General features: G+C 35.4%; 1 protein-coding gene across 1 annotated transcript in view; it reads right to left on the bottom strand.

The window, feature by feature from the left end:
• The window catches only part of LOC132700840 (U1 small nuclear ribonucleoprotein A), a 227,706-nt gene that overhangs the window by 11,923 nt on the left and 188,067 nt on the right, over positions 1–27,716 (bottom strand). The window contains 3 exon segments of the mRNA XM_060668412.1: positions 4,560–4,622; positions 4,839–4,892; positions 6,033–6,110. Coding sequence (XP_060524395.1) covers positions 4,560–4,622; positions 4,839–4,892; positions 6,033–6,110 — 195 coding nt within the window.

The following is a 27,716-nucleotide window of genomic DNA, read 5'->3' as shown; positions in this document are numbered from 1 at the left end:
TCGCCGAAATAGTCTTGTCGAGTGTCCCTGGGATATAATATCTTTGAAGTGAGCTGTTGAGTCCGGACAAACTGAGAAAATAAAACACAAATTTTATCTTAATAATTTACAGTAAAGAAAGGACGAGTATGAAGTTCAAGCAATTTCTCCAGGACGTGCTGGAGTTGAATAAATAGAAATAGATCTGGGTTGCTGACTCACGGGGCAAACGGCTTTGATTCTGTCCAGATTGTGAACGTTGCGTCTGGGATAGTTGATCAGCTACCTTTGTCTGACAATCACACTTTTGAGTATTTTCTCGATAAACGTCTACTCACTACATTTAGTTTTAGTCCTGTATCGCAGATCGAAGTTAGGAATGTTTTTGATAGATTGAAAAAGAAAAACACTAAAGACTGTTACGATTTTATATTGAAACTATTATTGTCTATTAAGAATGTAATTACTTCACCATTGACAAAATTATTAAACCTATGCATAGTTGTACCCCTGCCCAAAAAGGAGAATATTCAATTTTTGATGATGATTTTCGCCCTATTTCCACCACTTTTTTCAAACATTTTGGAATCTCTTTTAACAACGCAGATGACAAACTATTTTGAGGTAAACTCATTGTTTTATGAGCGACAATTCGGTTTTCGTTGCGGCATGTCTACTGTGGAAGCTGCTAGTGAGCTTATGTCAGAAATAGTACAGAGCTTTGAAAATAACAAATTTGTTGGTTCCCTCTTGTTTGATTGACAAAAAGCTTTTGATTACGTAAATCCAACTATATTACTACGCAAGTTAAAATGTTATAATTTAACTGATACAAGCATCAACTTAACAATTGTATGACGGAACGAAGTCTCAGGTAAAATCAACCCCACTGGTGTTCCACAAGGTTCCACGCTTTGCCCAGTGCTATTCTTAATTATACATAAACGACATAAGACTGACTGATGTTGATGAAGGGACTATCTTACTGTTCGCTGACGATATGGTTGCAATATATAACGAATGCAATTTTCTATCTTTAAATAATTAGTTAAATAATGGAATGTCTGATATATATAATTGGGGCAACTGCAATTTACCAGCAAAAAACAGAGCAAATAATTTTTACTTATAGGAACCATGATTACGAAAATCCGACCTCAGTAAAATACCTAGGGTTTCATTTCGATCCACATCTAACGTGGAAAGATCATGTAGACAAATTATGTAATAGGATTACCGGCGATATATTTTTAATTAGATCATTGAAGGATCTTCTGCCTTGGTCTGTGTTAATGTTGGTTTACCACTTCTCTTTTTGTCTCTAAGTGTTCTTACGGTTTACTTATATGGGGCCATTCTGCTCGTACATATCGTATATTTTCTTTACACAGGAGATTGGTGAGAGCATTGTTGGGAATAGGATATGCCGATGACGTAAGACCATATTTTATTGACTTCCGTATTCTGACGTTGCCAAGTCATGATATTTTATTAAGTCTTATTTACGTGAAGAAGAACGCTAATCTCTATACGACAAATACTAAAATCCACGAACATAACTATTACGGTCCTGACTTATATAATAAATTACCCAACAAATTAAGGGATTTAAGTTTGAATGCGTTTATAGCGAACTTAAAAAAAATTATTATAGTTATTTAAATTTTGTAAACTTCGTTTTTATTAATTTGTTTTGCACATTATTTTATTTTATACTTTTGATACAAATGAATTAAAAATTATTAGCCTGCACTTAACCGACACCTGACTGAAATCGGGTCAAGAATCAATGTTTACTTTTTTCTTTCTTTTAAAATATTTTTTTTAGATTGTATAATTAAATAAGCAAAACAAAAATTAGAGTTTAAGAATAATTACCATTTTGTTGTTCTGGGTCATGTCTGACCCAGTCTTGGTATTCTGTGCTTTAGTATATTATGCGGTAATCGGCATTTGAGTCACGAGTTTATCTGACAAGAGCGGATCGAGTGTTTAATAAACGAGTCACTTAAAAAGTTTACCAAACTATACTTATTCTACGACTTTGGATACATTTTTGGAGAACAACACGAATACATTCACCGACAAGACCGTCAGAATTGACAAAAATTAAAATTCGAGCCGCGCTTTTAGAGATTTAGAGAAACAAAAGAAAGTCCAGTTAATTTGTCGTAGTCTTCTACAAATAAATCTTTAACTATTAATTTATCAAGCTTATGTAGTTAAAATTTGGGTATCATGTGATGCGATTACATTTTACTGCTGCATTCTTGACGTTTATCTAGAAAAGGAGGGAGAAACTCTTGAAAAAAGTCAAAAACTGAGCGTAGTAAAGACTTCATCAAATCATTGGTATGGAAGTAGACGGAATATATCGACAGATATTTTTTCAGCGATGTAACTGTTGCGGAGGATCTTTTAATTAATTTAGTAAACTGTTTTATCTAAAAACCCATAAATATTTTTAACAATACCAAAATATGTATATTTAAATAATAAAAAAAGAATGAGTCAATATTGACCCTATTTTGGAAATCAATGTTTTATAATTATTTAAATCAGTTGAAGGTTAATTTATAATGTGGGATATAAATTTTTAGTACTGTACCCACCTAGACCTATCTTGGTATGTTAACTAGTCAAATTATACGATGCTCTCGAACTATATAAAGATGCGTATTAGATAAAATATTTTGAAAATTCAGTTTGCCTTCTAATGTTGGTGCATCCTGATGCAGTACTGTTTGAAAAATGAAATTTAAATGGATAAATTGAATCAAGTGAGTTATAAATGGAATTTGAAATTATTGAAAGTAATCCATTATTGGATAAAATAAACAAAAGTGCCGAAGATGAAATTATAACGAAATGTAATTCAATTTCTGACACGTTTAATTGTTCAAAATTAAGGGGTGTTTTTTTCGATGTATAGAACTTTAAGTTGCAATAAAACAACGATGGATTATTCGATTGACATGAATTTTATTTGTCCGAAAGATATGTGGCATTACATTTTAAATATTGTTGATTTTTGGCATATGGCCGCCACGGCTGGCGCGGATGTAATTCAATCTGGACGTCCAATTTTCGATGACTTTTTCCAACATTTGTGGCCGTATATCGGCAATAACTCGGCGAATGTTGTCTTCCAAATGGTCAAGCGTTTGTGGCTTATCCGCATAGACCAATGACTTTACATAGCCCCACAGAAAGTAGTCTAGCGGTGTTAAATCGCAAGATCTTGGAGGCCAATTCACAGGTCCAAAACGTGAAATTTGGCGATCTTTCAATAAATCGATTGTGGCACGAGCTGTGTGTGATGTTGCGCCGTCTTGTTGAAACCACATCTGGACATCATGGTTATTCAATTCAGGAATGAAAGAGTTAGTAATCATAACTCTATACCGATCACCATTGACTGTAACGTTCTGGCTATCATCGTTTTTGAAGAAGTACGGACCAAACAGTCAGTTTTTCTGGATGTAACGGTGTTTCGACATACACTTGAGGATTAGCTTCGCTCCAAATGCGGCAGTTTTATTTGTTGACGTAGCCATTCAACCAGAAATGCGCTTCATTGCTAAACAAAATTCGCTTATGAAAATCGGGAACAACGGCACGTAAACCAAGATCCTTTCGCACAATCTTCCATAAAGTGGATGGACACAGATCCAATTCCTGTGCTCGATGGCGGATGGACTCATTCGGGTCTTCCTCAATGCTACGCTCTACAGCAGCAATAGCTTCTTCTGTACGCACCGTACGGCGTCTCTGGGGATGCCAGTTATCAATAAGAGTAAACGTGGTGCGAAAACGTTCCATGGTTAATCGAATTAACTGTTCTGATGGACGATAAAATGGACGTAGTGCGCGATACGTATTCCGCACAGAACCATTATTTTCGAAATAAAATTGCACTATTTGCAAGCGTTGTTCAGGCGTGAGTCTATTCATGATGAATTGCCAAACCAAACTGAGAATAAGTCACTTGACAGCTGTTAAATCGGTAGCCATCTTGAACAGTAATGCCAACTTAAAGTTCTATACGTCGAAAAAAACACCCACTATTAGCAAAGGCAATTTTATCAATATTTTCATCGACGTGGGCATTTTCCGAATCAAATTTTATAAAAAATAAATATAGAAATAGAATGACAATTGCGCTTGAGAAATACGACTTAATTTATGAAATAAGATTATCTCATATTAAAGATGAAGAAAGAAGAAATATTCAAAAAACGTCTATGTTTCATATTAAAATAGGTGCTTCAAGATAATATTTCTTTATGGCACAGTCTATCGGCAAGGCGTCCGAAGCAAAGCATAGATTACAAAAGAAAAACGTGAGATCGTGTGCGAAGAGCACGGTGTGCTTTGTGCATGGGTATTTCGTAATGGCGACTTGACGTCATACGGCTTATTTTACAGTTGAAATTTGACTTCGTGGATGCGTGTGATTTTGTCGCAAAAATATTTCGAAAACCCACTTTTTTCAGGCGTCGTCGGTTTTAGAAATACTTTGCCGCGCCGAAGTAATCAAAAACCCAAAATAATTTGCGCTTAATATATAGACCACCCACCTGTAAATCTTGTTTCGCCGCTTCAGCGCCGGCCCTGGTGTTGAACGTAACAAATCCCACCGGCTGCAAAGGCGAAACAACGTGAGAATAACGAAAGGAAATGTAATAATCAGCGACATATTTATAATTTGATGCGAGTCGCGACGATCCTTATCACGTCCGAATTGCCGCCCGGTCTCGGGCAGACATTTTGATTGCGTTTGTTCGTGGACGATATCTACCGCTTTTATTTAATTCGATTCTAAGTTTGCGAAACGGAAAAGAAAAAAAAGTACTCACCGACGCTGTTTTGCCATTTTTACTCGTCACTTTTAGTAACGATCCCTCGTAACCCTACGGAAATGTGAAACGGAATTAAATTCAAAAAGTAAACGAACAAAAAATAATATAGAAGATAATAAAGATAGCATTTAAGTAGACGCAACAAAGAAACAAGAGAACAAAGTTTGGTTAGTTTCCGACCTGGTTTCAAACCACTAGTCTGAGGTTCCGTCATCATTTCCTCACAGTTTGACGACTATCAGGACTGCGCTTTGCTTTTTGGGTTTACGTTATTATAAATATATTTTTTGAAAAAGTAAAGCCCAGTTGCCAAGAATATCAAAAATAGATGCGTCAGATACATATGAAACAGTAAAACTGAAGAACCAGCGATCTTTTGAAGGATTAAAAAAAAATTAATACATACTAATAAACATGATACAAATTTGGAGTTCCTCTTTTATTAAAGTTCAGCATAACGAAAATGTGTGTAATCCTAATTCTGTGATGATAAATTATGATTCCAAAACCCTAAATAACATCAACAAAAATATCCTAAAAAGAGTCGGGTCGGTTTTTCTTCTTTCTCTATTATTCAAGATTAAGTAGAGCTGCTTATCACAATGACGATATGCAACCCATTATACAATTAACTCTATTAAATTAACCACTGGTTTGTGGTTCCGTCATCATTTCCTCAAAGTTTGGCAACTGTCAGGACTGCGCGCAATATAATCTCATTGTTTTTTGAGGCTATGTTATTATAAATATTTTCTTTAAAAAGTAAAAAAGTGAAGCCCAGTTGCCAAGAATATCAAAAATAGATTCGTCAGATAAATTTGAATGTTCAATTTTATCCAAAACTGAAGAAGATACAGTAATACTGAAGGACCAGGGATTTTTTGAAGAAATGAAAAAAATTATTAAAACATAGTAATAAACGTGACAGAAATTCCCAATTCTGCGATGCTAAATTATGATTCCAAACCCCTAAATAACACCAACAAAGATAACCTAAAAAGAGTCGGTAGGTTTTTCTTCTTCCACTATTAGTCAAGATTAAATATCGAAATTACGATATGCAACCCATTATACAATTAAGTCTTCTTTTTTACATCAAGTTAGCGACTTTATATGGAAACAAACGTAATAAGGGCTTTAAATAAGTGATCACGGAATAGAGAAAAAGGGTCAAACAACTGGAACTCTTACCTCATACGCCCTAAATAGGAGATACAATTCCCGAGGCTTCGCGTCCATTGGAAGGCCGCTTACAAACAGCGTCCGCACCTGAAACAAAAACGTAACTTAGAATAAGGTAAATTTCACGTGAGAGCGATCTTATCTGTAATCGGTCAAAGAGCAGGGCAGCCAGTTTGTAAATCGTGGAAGTATGAGATTTAGATTATAAGATCTAAATCTAGTCTTAAATTTATTGAATTTTGACGTAATTATAATCTGTCATGGTGTCAAAATGGCAGATATTTTATCACGAAAAATTTTAAAAGCAATTTACAAAACGAAAATTTTGAAAAATCAATTTAGGTAAGAACGAACTGTTTCCACTCCAATTTCCGAACTATTAGGTCGCAGTGAGTAGAGTTCTCCCGACAATATACGGTTTTTACGACATAATCCGGCATTTATATTTGGTAAATTTTTATGAAGGTCTAACCGCAGATTTATCTCGCTTCCCGTTCTAAGAACTTCCAATAACTGCTTCTGTGTGTAGGAATTTTCAATATACTGTTTCATAAAGCTGACAGCATACTCCGATATCACCAACCCCCACAAACGACAATTATAGTATAGTGCTTTCACAAATAAATCGCTTTGAACCAATGACAGCAATAAAAATCTTATTTCACATTGATGCGTTATTGTTTTCTCAGTTTATGATTTTAAAAACATCGTCATGTTTCGTCCGTACCAGGAAATTCTTACTGCTTGGTACAGTGTTGCACTAAAGAAAAAGCATGAAACCCAATTGATGGAGACCTATTGTTTTAGACAGTGTAGAGCAATAAAGTTCCAGTCCGACCCTGCGCTACATATCTTTATAGTGCTCATTTACCAACAGCAGGTCTGTTGCCATTCTCTCTTCTGTTTTCTACTCTTCTCTACACAATGGGACCGGCACGCATTATTATAAGTAACCGACAATTCGTGCATTAGCAATATCCGAGGCAAGCCATAGACAGTTTTGATTAGCTTTGGTTAGTGATCTCTGCAACCCACAGGTGCATTTAACTCGGTTCCTTATACCCAATACCATTTATTTGTGAAAGCACTATACTAGTAGTTGGAAGTTGCACGATTATGGAACAACTACCAGCTTACACTTTACAATGATAATTGTGTAAGGAACAGTCCAATTGAACTTCTAATTGTTTGGCGGTTATTGACATGGAAGTTTTCCTACCCGCTTCGACCCGCGCCTTTGATTAAAAAATACAGGTGAGCAGTTAGTCGATAACACCTGTTCGATACGAGTGAGTGCCCGCATCATGGCCGCATGTCACCTGCTCGTTGTTCTGCTCACACAACTGTAATTTTTTGCGGGAAGGTCGGCTGATGGACGAAATAACAATGAGTTATTTGTTACAATCTATATTTTTGGATTCATACAATCCTTATCCTTAATTTATCGAATCTAACAGTCATGATCAGAGAAAAATGCGTTAGTCTCTTCCTCTATTCGGCGCAACCAACGTTTAAAACATTTGTCGCCACCGAATTGTCCTCCGACTACGTCTTCTTCGGTTAATCAAATTAATAATAGAAAGTCCTCCATGTTCGTTGAATCCACATAATATTAACGTTGATTTAATTGCAACACACGTTGCGGTCATTATTATAATTTGCTCCGTTGCAAAAAGGGACAGAAAATAATTTATAAATTATTCCAATCTCATCAGAGTTACATGGTTAAGATGTATGCTACTGACCAATGGAGAACAAAGAAAACAAAAACACGGGGACAATAGGGAGCGAAAGAAAGCTATATCAAAATTTTAGTTTATCAAAACAACAACAAAACTTCTGGATTCCTCCTGCGTCGGTGTTTGCTAACGAACTTGCTAACGTTTCGCCAATCATCCCGCCTGAGAAACGTTTGCAAGCTCGATCAGCAAAAACCGACGCAGGAAGAATCCAGATGTTTTATGAAAATTATTACTGTAGGCTGTTTCTTTGAAAAAAAAAAAAACTAAAGTGCTTTCCAGCACAGTTACACCATGCTTTTCTACTCTATCTTCCACACATAACGGACATATTTTAACTTTCCAACGATACTGAGCCAATCAGAAAGAAGCATCTCAGCTTCATTTGACATTGAATCTATTCGTGTAATTTTAAAACGAACATTTTTCTTTTGGTCTCAGTATATACATCGACAGAATATATTGCTTTTTTGTTGATATTTGGTGGTTAAAGCGTTTTGTTAGTAAATTTATTCCTTCCGATTCAGATAATTTATTTTATTTTTATTTTTATAAGGAATAAAATGAATTACCAATTTTGTAATTAGGAAATTTCAAACTCCTCAGCTGAAAACCAACATATAAAAACCAAACACTCAGACTAAGATGCCCCAAAATTTTTAATATTTATCATAACTTAACTATACAGCAATCAACTTTGTCTTTCAAGAAATTTGAAGAGCTTTCAGCTTGAGAATAGAGAAGAAAACTATGCTTGCCTTCAAGAAAGAAAATATCCACACGATGAAGAAAAAAAGTATATGACTGTAGCAGAAGTGATGCCTAAGTAAATATAATTGTTAAATTCTAAGAAAACGGAAGTTTCATCAACACAAAATATTTTTTTTGCTCTCCGGCTATTATCATGCGCTTCTCAGGCAAGATGACCATTTTTTTAAAGCTTTTTAAAGCAAAAATGTTTTTTAGTTAGTTATCATTCTAACCAAGCTTTATTGAAATCTAATCTAGGGTAAGTATGTGTTTTTAAAATAAAAAGGGTAAAGTTTTATTTATTGTATTAGTGTCGAATTTCACAATAGCCATTAGAAAACTTTATTGCACGCCTATGGCCGAAGTTGAGCGGAACTAGAAGAAATTTCTTGTTTTATTACTGAAACACATTTCTCAAATGCCCTGTAAATTACCTGAAAGACCTTTCTAATAGACGGGTTCTCTGTTTATTAAAAAGATTAGCTCATCAGTCCAGTAGAGTTCCCCAAAAGATATACCGTCTTTACAACCTTTTATGGTTTTGACTTCGGGATAGGTTTAAGACCCGCCTGTTGTAATGCGGAAGGGACCATTCTTTCCAGCACATACAGCACAAACCAGAGCCGCATTTAAGAAGTTAGCCGATAAGAACTGTGCCGTGCGGACAGTTCTATTTTAAGAGCACTAATGGACTAATAATAATAAAGAAATCTCACCGATGAAACCAGCGTTTGTATGCACGAAGTACCGAAGTAGAATTGCGAATATGTTTATTGAGGCTTACAAATGGAAAGCCAAGCGAGGTAGACCTGCGTTTAGACCTTCGTAAAAATTTAGCAAAGTAAAAACGGTATATCGTTTGGAGAACTCTAACAGCGGATGAATACTATCTGAAGCAACTCTCCCAATATACTCAATAAATAAGTTATAATAAAAATATAACAAGAAGGAGGTAGTTATTTTTTACTTACAATTGCAAAGTTTGCTACCCCTACGCTACTGATTTAACCGGGATCATTATCCCGAGTCTGGGGAAAACTTTTTCCTTATAAATAAATTTAACCAGCAGAACTTTGGAGAAAACGTTATTGGTTCCAAGCGGGTCTTTGTTCCGGTAGCGAAAATAACGAGGCACCTCCAGCGCAACCACCGCCACCGCTAACATCTCCATTATTTCTGGCGGCAAAATTTGTTTTCCTCAGAAAAATATCCTTCGTTTACCGGCGGAAGCATTTTTGCCACCGGCGGCCAATTGCGAGGTTAGTGGAGCTTTCGGAAAGTCAACTTTTCAAAGTTACACGGAGCAATTATTAGACGGCTTTCTCGAGCCGGCAGACAACATTAAAATATGAAATTTTTAAACTGCCCTTTATAGCGTATGGCGGCTAGAGCGTAGACGTCCAGGAAAGAATTATTTAAACCGCCAGGTCTGAAACCGGACGGATTTTTTTTTATTCACTGACTAATTTAATTTTTGGCAAAGGTTTACATTTCGTATATACATTTTCTACATTTTATCTAGTGCCAGTTTAGCTGCTTCTATTATCCCCAGTCCTCTTTCTCTCAGTATATTCGCTATGTTATGATCTCATGTTAGCTGCGGTCTTCCTCTGTTTCTTCGGCTGGATCTTATCGCTTGCTAGATCAGTTTTGTTGGTCTCTTGTTGTTCATTTTTTTAAGTGTAGTTGGCATTTTTCGATATGTTTCAGAACTGATTGTACTTTCAATCTCTTTCTAATCATGTCAGAGACCTGAGTCACCAGTCGACCTGTAACCAATATGGGAATCAGTCATCCGAGACGGTGTTTATGCCTCTCATTTAGCTCCGTCTCTCTCAAACAATATATAAGCAGGTACAGAGTAAAATACTAGCCAGTTTCAGTCAAGCTTTGAAGAAGCCAACAGGATGATTGGCGAAACGTCAGCAAGCTCGACTCAGCAAAAACCGATGCAGGAGGAATCCAGCAGTTTTATAAAAAGTACTACAGTAGCCCGTGGAAGTTTCTTTGAAAATTAAAAATACTCTGAATCAAACAATAAATTTTGGAAGGAAAAATTTTATTCCTTTTGTAAGTCAAATTTTGTTTTGAGGGAATCTGGTAATAATGGGAGTTCTATTCCCAGTCATACTAATGACGGACAGGTAAGTATAATAAGAGATTGTTTTATATTATTTATCGATTTTTCTAATTGGTAACGGGGAATTTGTGGAGACATTTCTATCGTTTATGATTCCTTGAACTAAAAGGTTGCCATAAAAATGAAGAACACAAAAATTTAAAAAATATTTGACAAATAATTTTAAATTTTTTGAAACTTAGTGCTTGGGCGGTAGAATCGGATGTATTTTGTTGAAGGTCTCCAGAAGAATAATATTTAGCCAGCAACGTTAACCTCAGTTTTCGTTAGCTTTTTGCATAAAAATGGTTCGTGCGAAGGCGTTATCGAATGATATGTGAAATTCGATTGTTGCTGACCACAAAAATGAATTTCTGGGTCAAATTACAAAAAAACCTAGAATTCCTCTAGGAACGTCGAGGAACATAATAACAGTTTAAACAAAATGAAAGCGATAGCTGTAAAATGAGAGACAAGTTTCAGAAGCTAGATGTTTGAGAAGATTAAAAAAAAAAAGATAGGGATTTTACAAACTTAGTTGTGAATAACAAAGAAAAGTTCATGCAAAGGAAAACCCATTTATATCTCTAAAACAAAACACACGACGCAAATGGGATTCAGTGGAGTGACGAATCTAAGTTTGAACAATTATTGTTGATTGTTTGCCAATACCATATAACAGAAAATAATTGTAGTTGTTGATGTTAAAGTCATTTCAAATAAAAATTAGTTATAGAGTTAAATGTAGGTTGGGATGGTAGGTTAAAATAATCTCTTAAATAGCTAATTACTTCGTTCTCCAATCCGCGGAAGAATTATATTTGGCCAGTAATGTCAATCGAGCGTCTAACGTCAGTTTTGCTTAGTTTTTTGCACGTTTGAGAAGATAAAAAAAAGAGATACGGATTCTACGAAGTAAGTTGTCAATAGCAAAGAGAAGAATATCCTATTTTCATTTCATTCGAGGGAAAATCCATTTATATCTTCAAAACAAAAATACAAAATCGATTTCTGTGGGCAAGGGAGCATGCAAATTGGGTACGGCGCAAATGGGATTCAGTTATTTGGAGTAACGAATCTAAGTTTGAACTTTGTTTGGAAAAGAATATCACACGGACTGTCCCAAAAAGGGAGTTAAGTTTCCTGCATCTATAATTTTCCTCCGAAAGTGTTGCACCTCTTCCTTTTATTGCTGCGAAGTACACCAAAGGAGGATTCACATTCAACAAATTGTATATTCCTGTTCAAGTAGTCCTCACTTCAAATTGACAGGTTATGGCACCAAATAAAAAAAAAACACTTCGAACCTCGAACCAGTCCGCGCTATCCTCGAATTAAAGAAGAACCTTCAGGAATTTTGGAATCATTTTCAGTCAGAATAGTTTGATGTAATATTGGACTCTACACCCTATGCTAAAAACTATTTATATTATTATTATTGTCATTGAAATAAGCAACAAATATTGTTGATTGCTTGCTAATACCTTATAACAGCAAATAATTTTAGTTGTTGTCAAAGTTATTTCAAATAAACGCAATTCTATTCTAATTCGTATGAGACTGGGCTCGTACAATGCACAATTTTTAGGATTAACTGGCTAACATAACCTCTTAAATAGCTAATTACTTCTTTCTCTGGGCCTCGGAAGAATAATATTCGGCCAGTAATGTCAACTGAGCGTCTAAGGTCAGTTTTGGTTAGTTTTTTGCAAAAATGGTTCGTAGAAAGGCGATATCCAACGATATGTGAAATTGCTGACTACAAAAATGGAATTTCTGAGCACAACATTGCAAAAAAAGATTAGAATTCTTCGAGGAACCTTGAGAAATCTAATCACGGTGTTTAAACAAAATGGAAAAATCACAGAAAGAGATGAGCAAAGCTTCGTTGAAAGCGATACCCGCAAAATGATGACGTGAAATTGAGAGACAAGTTTCATAAAAATTAAAAAAAAAGAGATGGGGATTCTACAAACTCAGTTGTGAATAACGAAGAAAAGAGGATCCTGTTTTAAGTTCAGACCGAAGGAAACCCCATTTATATTTTTAAAACAAAAAACGAAATCGATTTTTATGGGCAAGGAACCACGACGCAAATGGGATTCAGCTGCTTGGAGTGACGAATTTAAGTTTGAACTTTGTGTGGAAAAGTATATCACGCGGACTGTCCCAAAGTCAAATTTCCTGCATCTGTAATTTATCTCCCAAGGTGTTGGACGTGTTCTTTTTATTGATGCAATGTACGCAATAATTTTACAAGAGCAACTCCTGCCCTTCACTTGAAATGACATTAAATGGAGGATTCATATTCAACAAATTTAATATTTCTGTTTTGAAATGGCGTTCCTGTAGTCCTTAGCTCAAATCGAGAATTTAACCAAATGAAAAAAAAAAAAACTCTTCGAACCTCTCCCGTTAAAATAAACCATTAAATAGGTAATTATTCCGTTTCTTCGTCCCACGGAAGAATAATATTCAGCCAGTAATATCAACTGAGCGTCTAATGCCAATCTTGATTATTGTTTTGCAAAAATGCTTTCTTGGAAAGTGATTATCGAACGATATGTGAAATTCCATTGTTGCTGACTACAAAAATGGAATTTTTGGGCACAACATTGCAAAAAAGCTAAGAATTTCTCAAGGAGCGTCGAGACACATAGTCACACTGTTTAAACAAAATGAAAAGTCACAGAAAGAGATGACTAAGAATTATCGAGCAAGATCCAAAAGGTGCGCGATCGATTTTTCATCTCTGTGAAGCAATATTTTAAAATATCTTCATTTTATTCATGCAAAGTACACATTAATTTTACCAAAAGAACTGCCTCCCTCCATTTGAAATTAAATGAAATGAGGATTCATATTTCAACAAATTTAATATTCCTAATCGAGGGCTGCTGACACCAAGTGAAAAAAAAAACACTTCGAACCTCTCCAGTTCGCGCTATTTCCCAAGAAACTTTAGGAAATTTGGAATAATTTGCAACCAGCATTGACGGACTCTACGTCCTATGCTAAAAACTATTTATCTATTTTTTAAATATCATTGAAATAAGCAACTGCGACTGGGTTCGTACAACGTGCAATTTGACAGATGAAACCTGGCCTTTCCTGGCTGTCCGGGTATAATAACCCCTTAAATAACTAATTACTTCGTTCTCGGGGCACGTGTCGTTGCATTCCATGACGCTGACGTCTCTAAAACACTAAAGCACTAAACCGCCACCAGGAAGTATCATCAGAGCGCGGTCAAAACAGAAAAGCGGGCTCCAAGCCTTACATGTACGCGACGACGAAGACAAAGTTCGTGGAGGGTTCGGACCTCACCGAACCGCGTACGTTGACTTACTGGGACCCATCGCGGAGACCGTCTGCCGCCGACGGTGGTGGTGGTGGCGACGGGCTATTGTTTTAAAGGTGCGCGCATAGTTGCTAGACAGGTAAACGCATTTTCCGGCGGCGGCGGCGGAGCGAAAATGGCGGGAATCCGCCTATGACACCGTCGGTTTCGAGTGACGGGGGTGAACGACAGATTGCCAAGTGTCTTGTTACGCGTCGTTCGTCATCGATCGGTTTCGTTTCGAAGGTGCCATTTTTATATAGCGAACAATTTTTGGATGTCGTTCAAAAAGACGTTCTAGGTGAAAGATTGTAATTTTCAAAAAACGTTTGTTACTTACCGATTTTCTTGCGTCTGAGAATTGAAAAATGAACAAAAAATAGGGCGTTTAATTGAAAAAACTACTATATTTTGAAATTTCTCAACAGACAAGCCTTAATCCTCGTCTCTTAACAATTAATGAGTGTCCGTTTATAGGAACTTCCACTGTATATCTAAATTTGTTAAAAGTAATATTTTAAAATATTTCAACTTTTGTATAAAATTTGTTTCTCTCTCTCAGCTAAATATTTAGATAATATAGGGTGTGGTTTGTAGTACTTATATTTGTAGTCCTTAATCCTCTCCTCTAAATGATACCATAACTAAATTTATTAAAGGCAATATTTTAAAATATCTCAACAGACTCTACAACTTTTGTATAAAGGTTTTTTCTGTATCTCTGCTAAATGTTTAGATAGTATAGTGTGTGGTTTGTAGTACTTATATTTTTAGTCCTTAATCGTGTCCTTTAAATGAATACTTACCAATTAATGAGGGGTCCGTTTATAGGAGCTTCCATTGTATATCAAAATTTGTTAAAAGTAATATTTTAAAATATCTCAACGGACTACAACTTTTGTATAAAAGTGTTTTCTCTATTTCTGCTAAATATTTAGAGAGTATAGTGGGTGGTTTGTAGTAGTTATATTTGTAGTCCTTAATCCTCTCCTTTAAATGGATACTTACCAATTAATGAGGGTCCGTTTATAGGAGCTTCCACTGTATTTCCACTAAATTTGTTAAAAGCGATATTTCAATATATACATATAGATATTTGTATAAAAGTTTTTTCTCTGGCTCTGCTAAATATTTAGATGGTATAGTGTGTGGTTTGTAGTACTTATATTTTTAGTGCTCGATCCTCTCCTTTAAATGGATATTTACCAATTAATGAGAGTCCGTTTAAAGAAGCTTGCACTGTATATTTAAATTTGTTAAAAGATATATTTTAAAATATCTCAACAGACTCTACAACTTTTATATACAAGTCTTTTTCTCTATCTCTGCTAAATATTTAGATAATATAGTGGGTGGTTTGTAGTACTTATATTTTTAGTCCTTAATCCTCTCCTTTAATTAGACACTTACCATAAGTACGCGTCCGTTTATAGGGACTTTCACTACATATCTAAATTTGTTAAAAATATTATATTCTTTTATTTACTTATTTATTTATTTACTTCAACAGGTTTACACCAAATTACAGAAAATATATGAATAAATTACTCACACATGTCCTTGAAGGAAGCTAATTATTATGTACTCTAAGTAGCTATAAACTCTGCGCGTAAACCAAAAAACAGTTAACAATCCTAGGTGTAGGAAAATGAGATGTGAAATCAATCTGGTTTCATTTTTGGGGATGTCAAAATTTTTCTTTGCTTAAAAGCCACTCAGAGTTCACCGTACCATGCAAAAGCCCATACAGAAATTTTGAAGAATTAATGAGGAAGGACCTCCAGAGATGATTCCCAGGACCTGCGTAATAGTACCTGATGCTCTAATTCTTTAGAATTCTTTAGAATTAATCTTGCGATAGATCAGTATATACTAATTTGTTACAATTAAACTTACCAATTAGACTATCAATAAAGATGGCAAAAAGGAGAGGTCCTAAATTTGACCCTTGTGGTATCCGCAACGTGCGATGAAACACTAGGAAGCTAAAACCCTCGTATTGAACAAGATGTCTACGATGTAGTAGGTAGAATTTTAGCAAGTTTAGCAACGACAACGATACGCCAACATTAATATATAATAATAATATAATAATAATAATAATAATTAATATATAATAATTTATTTCATTGTTGTGACAAACCTAGGAATATTTAATGTCCAAAATAAACAAAGTAGGATTTTTTTCATTTAACTATAAAAACATAACTTTTTGTGTATGTTTTCCTAATTAAATACATTGTAATTCGGAATTACATATGGAACGCATTTGATAAAATATATTTCTTATTTTGTCGCTGCCTATGCTACTAATCGCTCGTATTGGCAACGCCGCGTAATCATTCGAGCATTCGTTGCTCCATCCTTTCGTCGGGTTCACTTTCCGACAAAACATATGCCGACTGTTGACAGAGAAACGCAATAAACGGATAAAGGTAAAATTAGACAGGTGTTCCACCAACGAACGGCTACGCGCTTTGATAAAAAACGATTGTTTATCACAACACGAAAAATTTTACATCGAACATTTTCCACTGTGAGTTCTTCCATTATACCTGCTCTCTTTAGCTTCCCGGATAATTAGGTTCCCTTTGACATTATTGAAAACAGTTCCAACCCTAACTTCCAAACTTCTTCGAGAATATTTCCTTTGTCTGGCGTTCTTTTGATTTTTATTATACATCTTGCCTTCTTTATATTTTGCTCGTATTTAGTAACATTCCATGCAGAGCCAGCTCTTTAACTTCAAGATTGGCATTCGTAGTCAAACCATTCCTTTTTTGGTCTTTGGTCTTTCTTTTTGCATCATCATCAAGTTCCTTAAAACTGACGTTTCTGATATACAGAAACATGTATTAAAAGAATGAAGAAATATTATTGTTATATATTAAAATACTAGGTGGTAGAAGGTAAGACCAATGGAGATAGCAACACACACATCATCGACGAGAATGTAAGGCAATAATAAAATAGGCGACTGAAATTTATTTGAAAGAACAGTAGAGTAAGTGATTTTAGAAACCAATATCAATCATAATACTGCAGAATATTCAAACAAAGAGAAGAAAACAATATTATTAAAATAGAAGAAAAAAGTAGTTTCCTAGCAGAAAGAAGAAGGCCCATTACCCATACGATACGGTCCCCCAGACATTTTTTTGGTAACATATAGGCGAAAATGAGTATAAATGCGAGATATGTAAAGTCCCAAAGTGCTGTAAAAATGGGAAATGCTGCTATCTCAAACTACTTTCCGAAAATTTAGAACTTGTTCCCAACAATTTTCAGGATGTAGTGGTAGATTATATGTTAAGGAAATGGGGCTGAATACGAATATGGGGAAAACGAAGTATCTAAAAATAGAAGATGTAGAAGACGTAGAACTAAAAGTTCATCCAACAACATCTAAGAACAACAATTTCGGAAGCAGGGACAACAAAGAGAGACATCTATAACAGAGTCGAGCAAGTGGATAAGGGGATTTAAATGTTATGGCCTAATAAAATCCAATCAGCAAGAAAATCTACAATGAAGTTGTAGAACCGATTATGGCATGTGGAAATGAGTGCTGGCAGTTCGGAAAAAAAGCCAAAAAGAAAATAGAAACAGTTTTGCATAGTTTTGGTTAGTTCAATTTGGAATTTATTAAGTAGAGCAGCTATTGTTGGGACTGGTCAATTGATCGTCACTTGACAAGTTATTAATTGACTAGTCAAAAAACATTTTAAATAACATTGTAGAGTGTTATCTATCAATATTTAATAATAATATGTGTTTTATAATAAATTATTGTGCGTTTGTGATGTCCAATTTACCTAAAGCCCTTTCCAAGGAATATCCGAATACGATACTTAGCGATTCGGGGAATCTCAATAATAATATCGACTATATTTGCTTCCCAGAACAACGCAACGGCTACGTAAATAAATCTAAATTTCATGGTATTTTTAAAATTATTTCGGTCAATTGACTGGTCAATTCCGCAATCCTAAGAATAGCATATATACATACACAGTAAGGAAATAACAAGATGAGCAGAAAGAGTACAGTAGAAGCAAAACCACCATTGGGGTATGGTTACGTAATCCTGAAAGAATCATCTTTTTACATGGTTCATCTACAGCACGCTTATTAGCAAACCAAAACCATATATCTATGAAAGCACTATACCATCGATGACGAGGATGATGTACGTACCAGTAGACCCAATTTCCCTGGCGGTAGGGACTTCGTCTAAATTTTTAATTTTGCCCGTGCACGGTCACCCAAACATTGTCGCCACTTAAATTACTTTGCCCCAATCCCGTTCCGCCAGGCGTCATCGACGAGTAGCAGAGGACACGAGTTTAAATTAGGGCCACAATAGGTTCGCTTTCATGCACTCAGAGGTGTACAAGGAACTTCAATTTGCGAGGCTGGAGCGGCCGTATGAAAAGCACCTCTGCCCCCCCTTTAGGCGGTCGTGATGCATATTTGAAATGTTATATCGCGTAATGAGTTGGGGGGCGCACTCCGGGGACTGCCGCTTCCGTGACTCCGCCGGTTAAAGCGACACGAACGACTTTCTGAATCGTATAGGTGGGTTTGTATAGGGCGTGAGTGTGTGTATACGTATATAGAGACGCCCCATTTATATTTATGAAAGTATTCAAAGTTGATAGAGCGACGGGTATTTTATAAAATTGCGAACGTTATTTTTCTCGGACGTTCACAAAGCGTTTCCGCCCAACCTCAAAGGATCGTCGTCAGTTTGGTTAGCAGTTCATTATCCAATTTATCTTCGTAGTCACTCACTGGTCTAGTTCAACTACTCGAAGACTTTTGATCGTTTTGATCATGGTTTACTGTTAGGCATTCTGAACTATCTGGGTTTCAAAAAGTGACTCACCATCCCTTAAGTTTTACTTCGAAGTCAAATGGTCAAACTAAATATCAACCGTTCCAAACTTATTTCTACACTCTTTGAAGTGTCTCAGGGGTCAATAGTTATTTAATTTTTATTAAATTCCATTTATACTTTACGACTGATAACGTCAAACAAAAGGAAGCTAGTGAAAAAGCCACACATTACATACATATTCCTGTGACAACGTCAAGAAAATCCCATTCCCTTCGTTTCGGGCGTTCACAAAATATTCATGTCCTTCAACTACATCTAAACAATGAGATTCTTATTACGTTTAGCAAATCATTTGGGTTTGTTGATGAATACTGATCTCTCATATTAGCAACTGCATTGAATAAACTGCCTTGCCTTAGTAAAGACCTTATCCGAGTTCAATTATTGCGTACCTTGTCCCTTAGATTGCGATTTTAGAAGACAACGAAAGATGTTTGTGTCAAATTAATTAAAAGTATTCGGAAACGTGAAAGTGAGCATCATAAATCGGATTCTAATGAACAAAAACACAACTTGGTACATTTTAAAAAAATAATTTGTAATTATTGCCCAGATTACCTCTATGGCGATATCATTAGGTGAGATGCAGATAATTTTGAACTAAAGCATAGATTTATAATTACTCCTATTAATGCTAGTGAAACCCTTTAGGTAAGAAACTCCCTTTGGAAGTAAGAACCTTCTCCAGTTATAAATCAATTAATTAAAAAATTCTAAAATTTATAAGCATGTTGAATATTTTTATTTTTAGTTCAAATAAGAGGCCAAGTTTCAACTCAACATTATTTTCCTAGCTATAGAAAAAAAAAGTCGATTCAACTACACAGTGGTAACGAGTTGGAAGTTTTCTGAAGACGTGTGATCAAAAATTTTAATAATTTTTCCGATAGCTATTTCGTCTCCAAGAATGAACACATTTTTGCAAAGTTTGTTTGCCAAACGTATGTTGGCAACGTAGGTCAGTTTAAATGACGTATCACTCGATCCTGACTCCCATTAAAGAAAAAAAGGGATGAAATCCTCATCTAGATGGTTGACAACAAACTTGATTGTGTCCAAAAAATTCCTTTCTAACCTGTAATGCCTATGTATTCGATGGGGCACCTAATTTGTCTTTAAATCATTCGTCAGGAGCAATTGGATCGATGTTTTATAGATAACCTTCTGCAAGCCGCTCGTTAATTTCAGAAATCGGGTCCCAAAGATAGCGACCGAGATTTTTTTCTTCTGAGCGAAAGGCCACGAACCTCAATATCTCTCGGAGTATATGAGATTTTAGGATAAACCTGGATCGATTAGCGACATCCGTCCCGGCACATATAAACAAGCTCCCGGGGTAACCGCCACTCCCGTTCCTCCCTTATCCTGCTACGACGTTTACTTTTCCGGGAAGTTTGTGTAAAGCTAAGCGTTCGGCTACATATAGGTAAAGTTTCCTTCGGAGAAGAGGGTGCCGACTAATTTTCCACCGATACCAACTGTTAGTTCCAGTAGCGGACCTCTAATCGAGACCCCACGCCGAAATAATATCAGCAAACAGTTTCACTATACAACTTAATTCTACATGAGATGTCGTAGTGATGTCCATAGGGGTGTTGTTGGCTATTAGAAGGCTGAGGGAGCTAAATAAATGGCTTGGGAGTCAATGCCAGGCCTGAGGTAATCGAGGGCTTTAGTCAAAAGATCCAAATCTGAGAGTTATCGACAACACCAAGTATACTATATGTTTAAAAGAGGAGGTAACGTGGTTAAAGAGTCCACTGATCCCGAAGAACTATCTAAACTCTCTACGAAACTGTGTAGTCCACTTTCTGTTCTAAGGTGGTGAGCTAGGATTTGCGAACATAGTAGATCGAAAGGTCCAAAAATCTAGTCCCCTGTTGAAAATGGACAAGGGCATCAGTTAGAAGCAAATGAATGATGCGTGCGAAAGATTGGGAACATAAAAAAATTTTAACAGACAAAAAAGGACAGATTTTTTTATTAGAAGAGGTATTTAAAAATATTTTAAATTCAATTTAGTAGATTGGATTGGTAAGTATTGTACACATATGAGGATTGAACTGAGGCGGCTTTTACTTGATGAAAATCTATTTAACAAAATTAATAAGAACTAAAAGTTCAGATTTTCACGAAATTATTTATTTTGACATGACAATTGTTTCGACAACACCGTGTCTTTATCAAATGTAATATTTACAAACTATCTGCTACTATATATACGGAAAAACGAGAATAAAACCTTAATTAATGTTGTTGTGAGAATTTAAGTTTAATAATAATAAGAGGTATTTAAATCTAATTGATCCTTAAGCACTACATTTGAATGTCTCATCTACCTGTTTGTCCAATATACATTTTAAGATCTGCATTTCAACCTTGGACACCTGATTTTTGAGATTTTGGACATTTCGTTTTATTGTTTTTTAAAAAAATTTCTATTGCGTTGTTAGTTCTGAAAGCTATTTTCAAACCACATTTTGACAAATGTTTTGAAACTTTTTCACTGGGTTTCCTATGTATGTAATTGTTTTAAATTGTTCGTGTTCTGTATTTGGTTTCGGATAAATAGAGTTTACTGTTGTCTGGATTTGTTTTTTATTTATAATTTTGTCGTTTTGTTTTGTTAATTGTTGTTCAGTGCAATTTGTTCAATGATATTAAGTTCTTTGTTGTAATTTGATGTTGAGAGTGGCGTATTAAGAAGTCTGTGTATAAAAGTGGAATGCAGCCATTTTGTGTGTATAACGGTGATTTGAGCTGTTATATATGACTGTGTCCGTGTGTGAAGGTTTATGGCAAATGGAAAAATCTAATTTGTTTTGCGTTTTCGTAATAGTTAAGTCTAAAAAATTAATAGAGTTATCCTGTTCAATCTCGATAGGCATCATGCACGTATCTATACCACCACAGAAAACTTTTACTTAAAGGATGTTCTAGTATGATATTTTCCAAATTATCCACAAAAATCTCGGCTAACAAAGGACTAAGTGGGTTTCCCATAATCAAACCTTCCTTAGAGATGTAAATCTGTCCATTAAATTCAAAATAATTTTGATCTAAAGTTTTGTACATCAAAAGACAATCGTGTTGAGTTAGAAGGGATTTTGTTATCTTTAATTTTGTCGATTAATCCAAAAGAAGTTTTTATTGCAAATTTTGGTTTAAAATCTGTGTGGACCTTTAAAATATTTACTAATTTTGTTTTGTTTTTGGAGTTGTTACATAAGACACGATTGGTCTAAGAGGTTGTTTTTAATAAGATCCGAGGTTTATGCATAGAGACTGCCTCATTTTTCTCCGGATAACCGATTAAGATTGCTAACGACCTGCCGAAAGATTCACAATAATAGAATCGCGGTCCAGGTCGTTATTATTATTTTCCACGGGAAATTTGCCAAGTCGTGCTGCACAAGAGCGCGATGGATAGCAATTCATCAACCCCGTTTATTATTAGACAATGTTTTTAGGGGAATATTTTAACATAAAAACAAAAAGTTTTGAAATGTTTAACTAAAAAATTTTACGAGTGCGCGTAGAACTTTAAAATCAAAACGATATACCATCTTATTGACTATAAACAAGGTTTCCATATCGAACGTGATATATCAATGTTTTGAACAAAGGTAAAAAGGGCAGTCCGATATTTTTCTCTGTTTGTCAAAATTATTATTTATGCCCCTGTAGTCTATGAATTTGTTTGTGAAAAATAACATCGCAATTTGGGAGGAAAATTTTATTTAGAGAGAGGTTTAACAAAATATCGGAATAATCACTATTAGTATACATATCAATACATATGTAATAACATTACATATGCAGAACAGATTTGATTTTTATAGGTGTGAATGAACCGTTTTTACTTTCGTTTAATCAAAATTCAACGGTAGGTATGTTTGCTTGGCAGTTCCAAACTATCATAATATTTTTTTCTATTCCTGTACTACAATAGATAATAATAACGCCGCATTTTAACCTGCCACAGTGTGCGAAAAAGTCGGTCCTCGTTTAGGGCGCGGTGTTTTTGACTTTTCGCGTTTATCGCAAAACGAAATATATCTTCCGCTTTTTCCGCTATAAATTTAGCTGCTTGTCGACGCCTTTAACGGGCGTCTGACACCCCGAACAGAAACGAGTAATTTATTTGGGAAAGTTGTTAAAACCGAAATTTTCTCGGAAAACTCCGTTAAGTTTTAATTAAACTAAAAGTTAAGAACCGCGTCGGAGCCTCTATACACGCAGCGTTGCGTCACAGAATAACCTCCATTTTCTTTCACTTCTGTTCGATTTTTATTTATTATTTACTTAATAATATCCGTTATATAAGCCGATTGCCAAAAATGCTTACTGAACATTATTATTATTATTATTAAAGCAGAGAATTTTAATATTCTTGGTTGCAACGTGAGTATAAAAGTTCAGCACCTCCACAGTCACATGGATCTCTTTCCAGAAAACTTGTAGGTGATTGTGGCGAAGAAAAAGGGAAACGATTCCATCAGGACACTAAAAATATTGAAGATAAGATAGCCTGGCGGATTACAGCTGATAAGTGGCAAAGTCTTGCGTCAAATAGATTGTTATTGACAGCATTTTAAACAAAACGGGTCCCAAAAAATGTCGCACATAAGCAAATTGAGTGTAGAGCAGTCATAAAGTTTTTGACAAAAGAAGGGTTAGCACCTAAAATTATTAAACAAAAGCTGGATGGTGTGTACGGCCAAAGTTCTCATTCGTATTCTGCAGTGAAAGACTGAGCAAAACGTGGGTTCCAACAGATAGATCGTCCTCCCTATAGTCTAGATATGGCCCCCAGCGACTATTATTTGTGTGGATATTTGAAATAGGATTTACGTGGACGGCGGTTTAACGACGAAGTTGAGTTAGAAGAGGCTGTTTTAGCTCATTTTGCAGATAAACCAAAAGAATGTTTTTTTAAAGGGATTGAGTTGTTAATAAAGAGATGTAATAAGTGTATTGACGTTAAGGGGACTGTATTGAAAATTAATAAAAAATTGTTACTCTGCTTTGTTTCTTTCATATTCAGGCCGGGAAATTTTTGGCACTGCCCTCGTATATCTGATATTGAAAATCTGCACCCTACAATTACCCAGGAGACCCAGGAAAATCGCAGACACCATAATGTCTGTTATTTACAATCAACAAATTATTCAGTAGATACTTTTATCCTTAAATAACAACCTATTAACAATTTTAGTGGACAATTTTAAGTTTTCATGACAAGAAAATGGTGAAAAATATGCGTTGTAAAAATTTAGGTTATTTAATTCTGAAGAGCGTAGTTAATAACGAACTCTAATTACATACTACGTGGAGTTTGGATATATTCTTAAGGCATTCCACTCATCTTGTGCCGCAAACCGAAAATCTTCTATTGTGCTTGGTACCCACATGTTTTTCAATGGAATTTAAGTCCTGGCTATATGGTGGTCAACCTACTTTTATAATCTGGACCTACTATGAATCTTTTATATCTGATATGCCCGATACACGATCTTGCTGGATTTTTTCGATGTCACTAGTTCATTCGTCTCATCCGATCATTTCCAATACCTCCAAAACTAACCGTCTATATGAGAAAGCCGTAGCATATCTTTCCACGACTCTATTCTCCATATTCTCTATATTTTCCAATCAATTTTGTGACTTTGCTGAAGACGTGGAACTTTGGCGGGGGCAGTCTTGGCTCTAAGCCTGCTTGTTCTGACTGTTTTTGAACTAACTTGTTTTGGAGATTCGTTTTCGTGAAATTAAATACCAATCATCAATCATCAATTGTTGTTATACAACTCTGGCGTCTTTGACCGCAGGTGTCGTACAAAATTCCCGGTGTATTTAAACCTTTTTAAAATACTTTGTAGACTGAACTCTCCTGAGATATCGTGCAATATCTTTTTGTGAGTATCCTTCGTACAAAGTGTACAATTTGTATCGCTAGAGCTTCATAGCAGTATTTCACTGGTGACGTACTAATTGTGAGGAAAACACGAACACTGAGGCAGTTTTTATGATAAAATTCATGTTAATTAAAGGTACTAGACTACTAGGTAAGATTAGTGATTTGATTGGTCAATAATCATGATTTTTTATGATTTTTATCGTAGAAAATTAGAATATTTCGGGCTAGTAGTAAAGCTAACGGAGTTTTGAGTCAAATTGGTAAGAAGATCTAGGGATTGGTCGAAAACAAGAGACCAACAGAGACCGATAGATCCTATTGACGTGCACCAACAATGAATAATCATTCTTCTCGTCGTGATATATGGCGGAGCGTTGGATGCATTTTCGACGTTTTAATTCGGATGGCGAAGCGACGAAAAATAATCTCACGTCGTTTTTTTCATTCGCCCCTCACCCCCTCGCATTCCGGAAGGTGTGCGCGAGTTCGCACCGACGCCATAACGCCAATAAATCGAATAAACGCGGACGGGCTGTCCAATTTATACGGTACACAGGTCGGACGGGTATCTAACTGTATCGCGATCATAATTCATAATCCATTTCGACATTAAACTTTGTTATTGCCACGGAAAAGTTTCTACACAAATCAAACTCGTTAATAGCTTCGGCAGGATCGTTGTTCGCTAAGTTACGCGCGCCAGGCTTATATATATAACTTCGCCGTTAAAAGTTTGCCTTTAAAACTTTCGCAAACTACATAATAGATTCCGATGATTTTCCAATGTTTTGAATTATTAACCTCGGACGATGTCGCGTCGCCCCGAAGCGCCACTTGGGAAAACTTTAATTTCCCTTAGTTGATATTGGCCCAAGTCTAAACTCGTAATTTTAAGCTCTAAAATGTACTGGTGGTAAGAACGAGTAAGCTTGTGGGCTTTATCTATCGACGAGAATTTGAAGTTTTATAGTCATATTTATAAATTTCTTTGTTTCTGTGCGTGCCAACATTTCATGAATTGGCAAGAGATGTATACTTTGCCCGTGTCATGTCTAGGGCTCCTTCTGGGGCTTTTGCCTTCGACATTTGTTTGAGTCTGTGTGTTCGTCCCTCAGGAATCAAGAATTCATTACGCATCTCCATTGTAAGCCACTTTTTATTGAACACAAAAAGAAGCACTACTTTCTTAGAGACCAGCGAGTGTGCCCTTACCCACGGAATAAACAACATCTAATTATCTTATAGCAATCTGGTTATAAATTCATTTATATATAGCTGTATTAAAATTTATATTCATTTTATTCTATAGAAGACTTCTCTGAATAATTTTATTATGAATTCATTTACAGAAATGATATTTGCAGTCTTCAGATGTCTACAGTCTGTTAATTGATTTTTATTAATTTCATTTTTAAATAAATGATGAATAGTTAATAATACGAAAAGCGGAAATCAAAACCACCGACAATCTATCCTTAAAAATAATGATTATTGCGTCAGGTTTCATAATTGGTCACTACATCACACAACTATGAGGATTAGGTGTCAAATATGTTGAACTGAGGAGGCTTTTACTAATAAGAGCTAAAAGTTCAGATTTTCACGAAATTATATATTTTGACATGACAATTGTTTCGCCAACACCTCGTCTTTATCAAATGTCCAGATTTTTCAAGCAAAAATGACGCATGAACAAATGGGCGACTTTTTATTCAAGAACAAGATGATCTCGGATACACAGTCTGGATTTCGTAAATATTTTGAAACTGTCACCGTATTTACTAAAATAACTGATGCTGCTTTGTCAGGCTGATCGGAAAAACTTTTCTTATTCGGTTAGATTAGTCAAATTACTTGTGAAAAGTTCTTTTTTTGGTTTTCAACATAAGTTCACTAAATTAATCAACTCTTACTTTGACAAATATTACAACAGGTTGTTAACAACAATAGGAAATCCAGAAATCTTTCAGTGATACAGGGCCTACTTCAAGGCTCGATCTTGGGGCCTTTGTTCGTCTCAATATGTATATCCGACTTGTGTTCTGTTTGAAACATATTTTATTATAATTAGCTGTGGCTATTTTCATCTGCTTTACTCTTTCCAATCAAGCGAACACATAAACCCTTCATAGATATAGATTTTAAAACTGAATGAAAAAATCTTTGGCTATAGGTGGATATAACCTACGATTAAAAAAAAATGAATCTTCCAATAGATTATTTCCAACATTAAATTATCGCTAAATGTGTTACTAGTTATGTTTAAGCTGCCATGCTAGCTAGCCATTGGAACGTTTGCTTCAGATTTTATCAATAGTAGGTTATTTGCCGGACATATCCTATTTTTTGAATTTGTCATCATTAAATTGCCAAGTTTTTTGCTTTTTGGTTGACAATAAAAATAAACACAACAAAATGGGTGTTGCGCTCTTAGAAAAATCGAATAGCCCTGTAGATAACAAAAAATAAATTAATAATTTATATTAGTGACAAAAATTGATTATCTCATTTATTTTGCCTTTTTTCCTATTTCAAGGGGCCGATTTTGGGCCCGCCATTAAAAATAAAATATGCGAAAAAAATTTAACACGAAATTGACATTCGATACTGCGTTAAACTCGATGGCCGAAAAAAACCTATAACATAGTTAAACTCGATAAACGGGTGCCGAATTTGATGCGCCTGACGTAGGAAATAAATGTGACGGATATTAGCTTCGATCCCGTTTTACATACCGAAGTGTCCATCAACGTGACAAGCGCGCGAAGCCAGGTTATAGAAGGCCGGAAAGTGACAGTAACAATGTCGAAACGTATGGGTATACCCCGTACCGGCTTAACTTTTGAGCGGTTTCTGGTCTGTGGCGGAGTGATCATGCATTTCCATCACCGGTTAGACGAGTGGGTGGGTGTACTAAAGTATATT

The sequence above is a fragment of the Cylas formicarius genome, unplaced genomic scaffold (genome assembly GCF_029955315.1).
Source record: "Cylas formicarius isolate icCylForm1 unplaced genomic scaffold, icCylForm1.1 PGA_scaffold_4__25_contigs__length_36172078, whole genome shotgun sequence".
Classification (NCBI taxonomy): domain Eukaryota; kingdom Metazoa; phylum Arthropoda; class Insecta; order Coleoptera; family Brentidae; genus Cylas; species Cylas formicarius.
Note: the sequence above shows the minus strand (reverse complement) of the source record. Positions and strands in the feature narration are given on the sequence as shown.